The 11,123-nt window shown below is 36.1% G+C and overlaps 1 protein-coding gene across 2 annotated transcripts; it reads left to right on the forward strand.

Moving 5' to 3' along the window:
• The first annotated feature begins 1,402 nt into the window (after positions 1-1,402).
• On the forward strand, positions 1,403-9,777 carry LOC107853287 (probable 2,3-bisphosphoglycerate-independent phosphoglycerate mutase). Of its 2 annotated transcripts, XM_016698284.2 has the most exons (7): positions 1,480-1,790; positions 2,758-2,926; positions 3,561-3,948; positions 7,559-7,704; positions 8,004-8,280; positions 8,486-8,758; positions 9,154-9,777. In XM_016698284.2, exons 3-7 carry the CDS (start codon positions 3,640-3,642, stop codon positions 9,631-9,633), a joined length of 1,485 nt encoding a protein of 494 aa, XP_016553770.1. In that variant the 5' UTR covers positions 1,480-1,790; positions 2,758-2,926; positions 3,561-3,639; the 3' UTR covers positions 9,634-9,777. The 2 variants fall into 2 exon arrangements, with proteins under 2 accessions (XP_016553769.1, XP_016553770.1); XM_016698283.2 differs by lacking the exon at positions 2,758-2,926 and having other exon boundaries at positions 1,403-1,790.
• Positions 9,778-11,123: the final 1,346 nt, after the last annotated feature.

An 11,123-nucleotide genomic window follows, 5' to 3' on the forward strand; every position in this document is an offset into this window, starting at 1 on the left:
TTTTTTTTCCCCCCCCCCCCCCCCCCCCCCCCCCCCGCACCATCTAGCCATTGTTATTTTTATAAGAAAAATATATAAATTTGAATGACTTTGTGGAAAACAAAAATAAATAAATAACTTTTACTATATTCAAACAAAAACAACGATGGTAAATAGTTTTACTAAAGATGGTAAATAATTTTACTAAGAATTAGCTCGGAAAGCCAACCAAGTTGTTACTTTAACCTATTTGGTTGTTAAAATATAATTACAAGTGTATTATTTGGTTGTACAAGTATAATCACATGGTTATATTAAATTTTAAAATTAAAATTAATTATCAAATATTAAAAAATAATATTTGACAAAGAAAGGCCTTTATAAATGATACTAAATTAGGTATTTAAGATATATTTTCTTTTCAAAATATTTTAATTAATAAACATATGTTCTTAACTGATATTATAAAAATAATTGATATATATTTTAATTAAATTAATTATAGTTACTAAAATTACAAGATTTTTAGGCACATCATGAATGCATGTTTGACAAAAATATAAAGCTTATAAAATAATGTCATAAAATTATTAAAATATTTGACAAAAAGATAATCTATTAATTCTGTTGAAAAAATGAATGACTTATAATATGAAATATATAGTCAATACTACTAAAATAATACTATTAAAACAAGTATACCGAAATCGAAAATCTAATTTATGTCCGAAATTCAAGACTAAATAGGTTAACATAACTCCTATATCACATTTTTCAAAATATTTTAATTAATAAACATATGTTTTTAATTAATATTATAAAAATAATTGATATATATATATATATATATATATATATATATATTTTAAATTAGTATTTTTTAATTTAATTAATTATAGTTACTAAAATTACAAGATTTTTAGGCACATCATGAATGCATGTTTGACAAAAATATAAAGCTTATAAAATAATGTCATAAAATTATTAAAATATTTGATAAAAAGATAATCTATTAATTTGCTGAAAAAATGAACGACTTATAATATGAAATATATAGTCAATACTACTAAAATAATACTATTAAAACAAGTATACTGAAATCGAAAATCTAATTTATGTCCAAGATTCAAGACAAAATAGGTTAACATAACTCTTATATCACATTTCAATATAACATATCTAAATATATAATTTAAAAGACGAAAAACGTAAATTAAAAATCTTATTTAATAATAAATTCTATTTTAATTAAAAAATTAGAATAATAACACAATTATGCTAAATGAAAAAATAAACACAAAATAAATAAAAATAAATAACACAAACAATATAATCGAATCACAAGAAGTAAAAGTTGAAAAATAAAATCTAAGAAAATTATTTATTCATAATATATATATATATAATAAAAAAATAATACTACTTGTTAGAATAAATTCCTGTTGACCAACTAAATTACTTGGTTAACAGGTAATTGTGTAATTGGATGGTAATTATACTCTTCAATTCTAGGAGGAACTATGAATTGTTGCTAATTACATAATGGTTTCTTTTAATTCCTTTCATGTTTATTCTTATTTTATTTCTTTTTGTTTAATCTTTTATTTCTATTTTTTTTTTCTTTATCTTTCACAAATCACATTCCAACAAGTAAGAATATATTCGAGAAAATGTCAGAAGGAACAAAGTACATGATTAATGCTTTCACTAGTTTCTGAGACATAGATGTTGTAATTGAATTGCCAAATGGAACCTTCAATTTTACAGTAACTTTTGGCAGTAGTAGTACCTTCAGGATTCTACAATTTCAGGTTAGCTTTTCTCTCAATTTTCTCCCTAAATAATGTGCTTTGATGCAGTTAAATCATTACATACCTCGACTAATTTCAAGAGATATGTGTCAGTATTTTTGTCTCCGGTTAATTTGGGTATTTTTGTCTCCGGTTAATTTGGGTATCTAATTAGATAGTCCGACATATGTAAGAGAGAAAGGACTTAGACTAGGATGTGAAATGTTTCATAGTAACCCATTGGAAAGGAGGAGTTAACTCTTTGATTTACCATCTAACATTTCATATCTGCTGCTAATTGAGTTCATTTTGTGGTCGGGAGACTAAGGGTGGAATCTTTTCTGTGTTTTATCCATAATCCGTTTACTCCCTGAAACATGTTCTTATGAGTTGTTATGCCCTATGCACTGATGTAGAAATTACTGGGCTGTAAACACCAATGTCGTTTTCTTCCTAATGCAACAGCTTGATAGGCTTAACCGGTTCCATGGAAGTATTAGACATGCCCTGTATAATATAGCAATGAGTTTGGGATGAAGATTTTATTATGTTTTGATAACTCTAACTGAACTTGAATGGTGCTTTCGGAGAAGTAGTTTTCCAAATAAGGCGTTCAACATATTTAGATGGTGTTTGTTTTAGAGTCACGTAAAAACTTAGCGCTGTACTAATTTTATAAAGTATTTCTAGTTAATTGATCAAATTGACCTAAAAAAGGGATTCTCATCATTATTTAGCAGTATAAAAAATTGTCCATTGTATCCTTATCAAATAGAATACTGTATTCTGTCCTCTATTTATAATAAGAAAATTTTCAGTCTCGTTGCAGATCTTTCAGTGAACAAAATCTCAAATATAACCTGGCACTTGGTATATTTTGCAGTTTGAATTTCTTTTAATCATCTCATCCCAGTTCCTGCTTGTTTCTTTACATGGTAATAGAAAGGAAGGGGTGGGTTCGTTATTTATTTTTTCCTTTTGATAACAGTGAAATTCTTGAAAGCCATGGTTCAAAACTTGGTGGATAATTGGCCCATCCTTACACGCTTCTCCACTTAAATATCAAGAGACTTTAGTCTGCAGTAGAATGCAATCCTATGACGTGCGCTTAACCCACATATCACTTGTTGTTCTCTTACCACTAGACCAAATGTGGGGTAGGTAAAGTGTGGATTCTTGCTTCTTGTCTTTTTTTTTGAATCTTTAATGTGGTCAATTGTAAGTTCGTTATCAGAAAAATGTGATGATTGTAAGTTGGTCTGTAGGCTTAATACAACATAGAATGATTCTTGCAGTTCTACAAATAGATTTGTGATTCAATTTGGTTGTAGATTCTTTTAAGTGTGTGTGCAAGATATTCTTTGTTATTTCCAAATATATGATGTGAGAACGGTATGTATATGAATTATATCCACTAGACAATTATTGAGAATCTTAGCTAATAATCTTTAACCTTCATGATTAGATAGTGGAGTAGAACTGCCAATGGAGAAGGTTTACTTGATACTTTATATTTTTCTATTTGCTCCAATGATGTGTAAGAGGGAACAGCAACTCTAACTTGCTGATTTGAATGAGAACGTTAGATCCTAAGTTAAGCCCATCTATATGTTGTACTTAGTTATGGTGTGTTGCTTTCCATAGTACTACAGGAATGGGTTACTGAAAAATCAATTTGATTCCTATTATATTTAAAGAAATATCTAGTTATCCAGCTTGTGAACTAAGTGTCAGAGACACTATTCCTTTTTAAAGTATTTTTGCTGATATATTCCCTTTTTTTACATACAGGTTTTCATACTTCTGAGTTGAGGCATTCAACTCTTCCTGCTTAAAGAAGACAGTTAATAAGCGTTAGTTGTGCAGAGAGATGGTTAACTTGGAGCAGCCAAAGAGGAGAGTTGCCTTTGTGCTTATTGATGGTTTGGGAGATGTCTCTCTACCAAGATTTGGTTATAGAACCCCGCTTCAATTGGCCAAAATACCAAATTTGGATGCCATAGCATTTGCCGGAGTTAATGGTCTGATGGATCCTGTTGAAGTAGGCTTGGGTTGTGGAAGTGATACCGCGCATCTTTCTCTACTGGGCTATGAACCTAGGGTATATTACAGAGGTAGGGGTGCATTTGAGTCGATGGGTGCTGGGTTAGCAATGTCACCAGGAGATATTGCATTTAAGGTATGCACCTTTCTATGTCTCTTAGAGTTGTTATGTATGTAAGTTAGTATGTTTGAATGGTACATCTCTATGGACAGGTAATGTTATTTTCACGCCCCAAACCTTGGGTGGAGGCGTGGAGCAGATCAGCACTAGTGCCGTAACTTGACTGAACTGACCAGCTCTACATGAATCCGATACCATGACGTAATCGTAAAACATGATGGAATCATGAGACATAAGGCATATCTTTCATAAAGAAACTTCTTTTATACAAAATGAGGACCTTAGTTTCATAAGTAGACATAAGAGTGAGCCAAAACACACACATCCATACACTTACGAGACATCGACAAAGGTCTTTGCGTCCTATAAGAAATCTTATCAACAAAGGAAATTTTCAGGACAGGGTACTGATGTACCCAAAACTCCTATATAAATCATAAGATTGCTAAACATGACCCTCGACAAGTAAGGGGCTCCCCAAAGCAGCAGAACTGTAGAGTGGAAGCCTCGCGAAGATGCCTGCCAACCTGAGCGCGTCAGAACCTGCATCATGAAATGGAGTGTCCCTGACTAAAGAGACACGAATACATGTGGAATAGTACTCGTATAATAAGGCAGACAGAATAACATAAGCTAGACAATAAGCTCATAGAAATGGGGACATGGAGCATGACATTTGATGACGTGAGGTAGTTGGGTGATGTCTATAAGGTTCATTATGCATATCTTCAATCTTTCTTAGTCTTTGAGTTGATATCATTCTCTTCTTTAGCATTTGGGATACTATCTACTGTATCCAGACCTTCGTGCTTGGCACGGGTATATCAGAATGGTGGAATACTATCTGCCGTATCCAGGCCTTCGTGCTTGGCACGAGCATAACATAATGGTGGGATATTATCTTCTATATCCAGGCCTTCGTGCTTGGCACAAGCATAACAGAATGAAATGTACAATCATGTCTCTGTTGCATTCTTGTGGCCCTTATTGCAGTGGTCTCTTTGGGATCATAAAACATTTTGATTCACAGACGTAGCATGGAAATAGGAAGGTACCATGTATGATGTTCATGACACTAAACATATTCATAAGAGAGCCAGAAGGACTTGACATAGAGGCATGGTAAGCTTGTGGCAATGGAAGCAACCAATAAGTGATACAAGGCATGAATGATTCATCACATAGAGAACTCATAGCATTACATAGGACATGGATTTCATAAGCTCATGGAAAAGGGAAAACATCATATGGGAAGTCATGCCATAACAGTGAAGTAAAGTGTTTAGCCTTACATACCTCAATTACTGATTTTTACAATCACTACGATGCATGATTCGCTCTCAAGACCTTACTCTACAAGAATTAACAATAATGGATCTCATTTTAATATCTAGACAGTAAGCCCAAGCCGTACGGGCAATTCACCTAACACCCGGTGAGCATTATGCTCTAAAATGTCCTAATAATGGGATTCCCCCCTCCCAAATCCTTTCCTTCATCAAAGGCAACACAAAGGCCTTCTACGAGCTCAAACCATCAGATCCTGAACACCACTAATCTCCAAAGCAACCCTCACAACCCACATTCAATGGTCGTAATTCGAACTCATGGCTTCCAGCACCATCCCATGAGTCCCAACCTCGAAATAGACTTAAAAGGTGGATATATGTTCATGCATGAGAATAGGAAGAAGAGTTCACGTCAATTGTAGAGAAACCCCCGAATTCTTACTTGAACCCTTGATTTCGCTTGAACCCGAAGAAGATTCGGTGTTAGATGTAATGGTCTTTGGAATAACCATGGAAGAGGTTAGAAATTACTACCTTGGGTGGGGATGAGTGGAGAGTGAGAATCGAGCTGCTAAGGTCGTGAGAAGTGAGAGAAATGAATTTGGAAATCTAATTTCGCATAGTCGGAGCCTGCTGGATCCGCCATACGGTGGCCACAGACAGACCGTACATCCCATATGCAGTCCGTAATTTGGCCATATCCTGGATTTCACTGAAGCCTGATCGCCCCATATTGTATGAGATATGGGCCGTACAATCCACATGCAGCATGTATGTGGCTTTGCAAGTTCCGTCCCCTGAATTTCCCCTTTCCATCTACGGTGGATATACGAGCCGTATCCTGCATTTGCAGCTCGTAAGTGACCTTTCATACCTTGGCATGGCAAACTCCAGTAGCTAGGTTTTTGAAGACTTTCACATACGGTACAACATGTGGATCGTATGTCCAACATGCGTATGTTGCTTCACATATGAAAACCTGAGGTATCAAATTTTTACCCTTCCCGGGTCTCAACATACAGAGCGACATACGGATCGTAGGTCACATATGCATCCGGTATGTTGGTTTCAAATCTCGGTCACTGAAGCATAATATTCCCCATCCACATATGGCTGCACATGCGCTTCACATGTCACTTCTACAGCCCGTATTCGTGGCCGTACCTTGGGCCAGATTCTCAAACGTTGTGTCTTTCCGGGTTCAGGTGAATACATTCATGATAAGCTGGTCAAACTTAAGTCAAAGGCACGGGGTGTTACAAAAAAAAAGGGCAGCCCGGTGCACTAAAGCTCCCGCTATGTGCAGGATCCCAGGAAGGGCCCCACCACAAGGGTTTATTGTACACAGTAGTGTTCTAATTCTCTAAGTTACTCGGACTCTTCACTTTCGGTGCCGCACCCGTGTCGACACGACATGGGTGTGGGTGTGGGATCCGTATCCGATCTGGTCAACCAATTTTGAGTACTTTGACCAAAATTGACGAGTAAAGTCTGGACAGATTTGAGAAATTCTTTGGTCAAAACAAAAGCTAAGGTGGAATCGAAGAAAATGGAATACCTTATATATAGAAATTTCTATGTAAATGCTTTACCTTTTATCTCCTTTCAGGATTTTCTTCTTGAACAATATTTTCTCCTCAAGTTTTCTACGTGATATCTCATAATTTATGTTTTATAATTCTATTTTTAGATATTTAAATTATTTTTTGCGGAATCCCCGCACCCGTATCCATCCCTAGATCCATATCCCCGAATCTTTAAATTGAAATCGTGAAGGATCCGACCTCTAGATCCGTACCCTTATCGGACACCCGCACCCGAGTCCGAGCAACTTAGCTAATTCTTCTAGTCCGATGTTAACTGCTCTGTAGAACAGAAAATAAGGATTTCACTGGTACACAGAACGAAAAGTACCGCAGGATATATCGTATTGAGTAAATAGCAATCTTGCTTACCAGCATTGTTCTTTGAACTACAAGCAAGAACTGTATATCCTCTTTGGCTATCTTATCTGCACATTGAGTTTTTGGCAATTAAGACATGGCATCTCAAATATTATCATGCATTCTGCCTTTCCCCTTTCATTGGTGTCGAGCAAGAAGGGGAGGTGGGAGGTGGGGAATATCTGAGACAGTATTGGGAGTGGGCTATTTTTCTGAGAAATTGTCATCTATCCTAAGTATGAATAACAAGATATATGCACAGCACTGTCATTTGCTAACCATTGAACGTATTCTGTGATTTAAGTTACACTTTACTTTTTGGTACTTTTCTTTGTATATCAGGTGAAAATTTTGTCTTTGGCTTATTTTTACCTTTTTAATTTTCAAAACCAGTCAAATTTCGCTACGCTGGATGAGGAAACTGGAATAGTTGTTAGCCGGAGGGCTGATAGGCATTTTGAAGAAGAAGGGCCAATTCTTTGTGCAGCATTGGATGGAATGAAGTTGCCCTCTTTTCCTGAATACGAAATTAGAGTCAGGTACATATGGTCCCTTTTTTCTGAACTCCTTTGCTCTTTATGTGTCACTGATGTGCATAATCATATGTTGGCCGGTAGGGTGTAGTTATACTTTTTCTGTCTGCTGCATGCTAGGCTAGTTTTTTCTCAAAAAACGCGATTATGAGAGGAACTGCTGTTTCTCTGTAGTGTACTATCTCTATTTAAATTGTATGCAAGCAATCTTATTATAAGTTGCTCTTGGCTGCTGCATCTGGAATATGAGTTGTATGCAATATCCATTAGTGAAGAAAAAGAGCAATATACAATGTTTGTTTTAGGTATGCTACGGAGCATAGATGTGGAGTGGTTGTCAAGGGACCAAAATTAAGTGGAAATATATCTGGAACTGACCCATTGAAAGACAACCGCTTACTTTTGCAAGCGAAGCCTCTTGATGATACAGAGGAAGCAAAGTACACAGCTGCAGTTGTCAATGAACTATCTAAAGAAATTTCGCGCATTTTGCTTGCCCATCCATTGAATGCAAAGCGGGCAGCAGAAGGGAAGAGTGTTGCAAATGTGGTTCTTTTACGGGGATGTGGCATTAGAATTGAGGTATGCAGAATGTATGTTTAAAGCGTCTTGTGTGTGAGGTTCTTTTCCATTTTTGTGGGTGTTTTGCATGGTTAGTATGCATTTTTATGATTATAACATGGAACTTCTCCACTTGCTAATTCAGCTAACGACATACTAGAAAGAAGAAAGTCATTTTCTTCTGGTTGGAGCCTAATTTCTCATTCTGAGTTGTTCTATGCTGTAGGTTGCTCCATTTGAAAAGATACATGGTCTCTGGCCATGCATGGTAGCTCCTACCAAGATTATTGCTGGCTTGGGTTTGTCACTCGGGATTGATATTCTGGAAGCTCCTGGAGCGACAGGAGACTATAGGACATTATTAACATCAAAAGCAACTGCCATAGCCAGGGCACTCTCGGCACCTATGCAATCTAGTCCCAATGTTTTTGTGCCTGGGGAAGATGAGTACAAGCCTGGTCGATTTGATGGCTATGATTTTGGGTTCCTCCATATTAAGGTTTAACATCAAAATCAGTTTAACTTTTTCTTATGATGCTTCAATTGTTGATAAAAGGTGAATTTTCTAATAACAGCTCATGGGAGTCAAATTGAACAATTCGAATGAGATGATGCATGTGTATATTCAATATGGAGGTGCTTGTCAGGGTGGTTAGGAGGGTTTCATTTAGGAAGATCTATCCCTTGGCCATCTTTACAGTTCTATTAGGAGTCACAAAAGCATAAAGAAGAATCGTAGAATGACATTTGATTGTTTTAGCAAGTTTGTTTCAACTTTCTTATGCTGTTTTACATCAACTTGGCAAAGGAGCCTTTGCCTTTTTTGGTCATTGTTCTTCTCCTTTTTTTCCTCCTGTGCGGTTGATGGTTATATGTTCATTGTTTGATTTGCAGGCAATTGACGATGCAGGTCATGATAGAGCAAGTGTGTTCAAAGTGAAGGGACTGGAAGCTGTTGATTGTGCCATAGGACAATTAGCTAGGCTTCTTTGGGAGGCCGAATCAACTGGGAAATTCAGCTATTACCTTTGTGTCACTGGAGACCATTCCACGCCTGTAGAATATGGAGATCACAGCTTTGAACCAGTTCCATTTGCATTATGTAGTTTAAAGGACTTTGTGAGTGCTTTGGGCGGAGAACCTGTCCTGTCAGGTATTTCCCTTGATCCATTTCCCCTACCATCTGTTCAAGCTGGTGAAGACCTTGATACTGTTACAAGGACTGAAGAAGACATAAATAAGAAGCTTCAGTTCTTTGCTGGTGATTCGGTTGACAAGTTCAGTGAAATAGCAGCTGCTAGAGGTTGTCTTGGCCGGTTTCCCGGGAGTGAGATGATGGGAATCATTAAGGCATATCTTAAACTTGAAGCTTGATTAATGTAAACCTGAAGTTCATGCCAACTGAGGTTTCAAACCAGACATAAAATTCACAATAAATTAACTTTCCTTGGAGGAGAAACATAGCTGTAATGCCTCGAACTTTTTATAAATGGAGTACTGTGTTTTTTCTCAACCTAATCAATTGTCTATTATTTCGTAGGATTTCTTCTTCGTTCTTTTGCTGATGTTGTTAGTACTTTTCTTGATTGGGTGTGTGCCACAAAATTTGGTTGTTCTGTTGATAGTATAATTTGATTCCAGAAGAGTCAATTGCATGGGCAGGACCAGGGAAAAGATGATGAAAGCTGCGTAATTTATCAAGTAATCCAAAATGATTAGTCACGCTAAATATTGGAAGAGGAGTAGGGCTTGGCTCATTTTGATACATTCTACATTTCTTTAGTTTAAACCCATGAGATTCAAAAGCTCGTTACCTTCTTAAACTTTGTTCAAATCAAAGCCAAACAAACAAATTGAAATGAAGTAATAATTTTGTTAATAAATCTGTTGTTGATCCTTACATTAAGAAAAAATAATACTAGAATCTCTAGTTCCAAAGAAAAACTATTCATATTTAAACATTCAATTATCTTACATTGAAACAACATGGGACCAAAGATAGTTGATTTGTCCTTTTCTCCCAAATAAAAGTTGGATAAAGCCACCTAGAGAGTGTGTGTAACAGAATAATATTAATAAGGCACCTATTAATAATATTGCTTAAGATCAATCAGGGCCTCAAATCTCAAATAAGTTGGAACCGGCTACTTAGTATACAACACCTAATTGGTCCCATGATTGTTGATCTACTCCTTAAACCCTTCATTATAACAATAAAAATTACTCCAGAATGTTTGGAAGTCAAACACAAGCAATACTACAATTAATAACAAAGAAATTATTGGCCTTGCCAGACTCCAGACTCAGCCTTAGATCCATTTTCCAGAAGAAAATTCGATTTCCTTTGGAGGAACTTCCAAGCTGAGTTCATTACATAACATTTCATCAGATTATGAGCTCAGAAATCCAATCCCTACGAAGTGAGCTAACGTTGATGCATCCTCGAGTCTTTTGGTTAAGTTGAGTGATGCAGAGAGAAAATGCTCTGAAGCGGGAGTCTTCAATTGCTTCTTTGTTGGCAGAGTATATAGCTCTGCCACTTTCAGAACGCTGCTTCCCAAGAAAGCATGTGCCTTTGTGCATCAGTCAAGGGGTCAGGTTCATCAGCCAATGCCTTGAGTATAGCTTTAACAAATCCCTCATCTTCATATGTTCGAAAGTTTTGGAACTAAATGAAGAATCCATTTGACGGATGGTTGGCGCATACGCACAGAAAATGACGAAAGAGAGCAAATATTAAGCCCCCTACAAAGAAAAGTAGGCAGACTTATTTCTATCACGTGTTCGACAAATTAGATTATGCTTTGAGATTACAGAATATAACCCAAACAATGAATGTAGGAATATCAATAAGATAATATTTG

Source organism: Capsicum annuum, chromosome 1, assembly GCF_002878395.1.
Source record: "Capsicum annuum cultivar UCD-10X-F1 chromosome 1, UCD10Xv1.1, whole genome shotgun sequence".
NCBI classification, from domain to species: Eukaryota; Viridiplantae; Streptophyta; class Magnoliopsida; order Solanales; family Solanaceae; genus Capsicum; species Capsicum annuum.

Coding starts and splice junctions, on each gene's coding strand:
- LOC107853287 (XM_016698283.2), top strand. CDS start 3,640: ATGGTTAACTTGGAGCAGCCAAAGAGGAGAGTTGCCTTTGTGCTTATT. Junction 3,949..7,558: donor CAGGAGATATTGCATTTAAG/GTATGCACCTTT, acceptor TTTCAAAACCAG/TCAAATTTCGCTACGCTGGA. Junction 8,281..8,485: donor GATGTGGCATTAGAATTGAG/GTATGCAGAATG, acceptor TCTATGCTGTAG/GTTGCTCCATTTGAAAAGAT.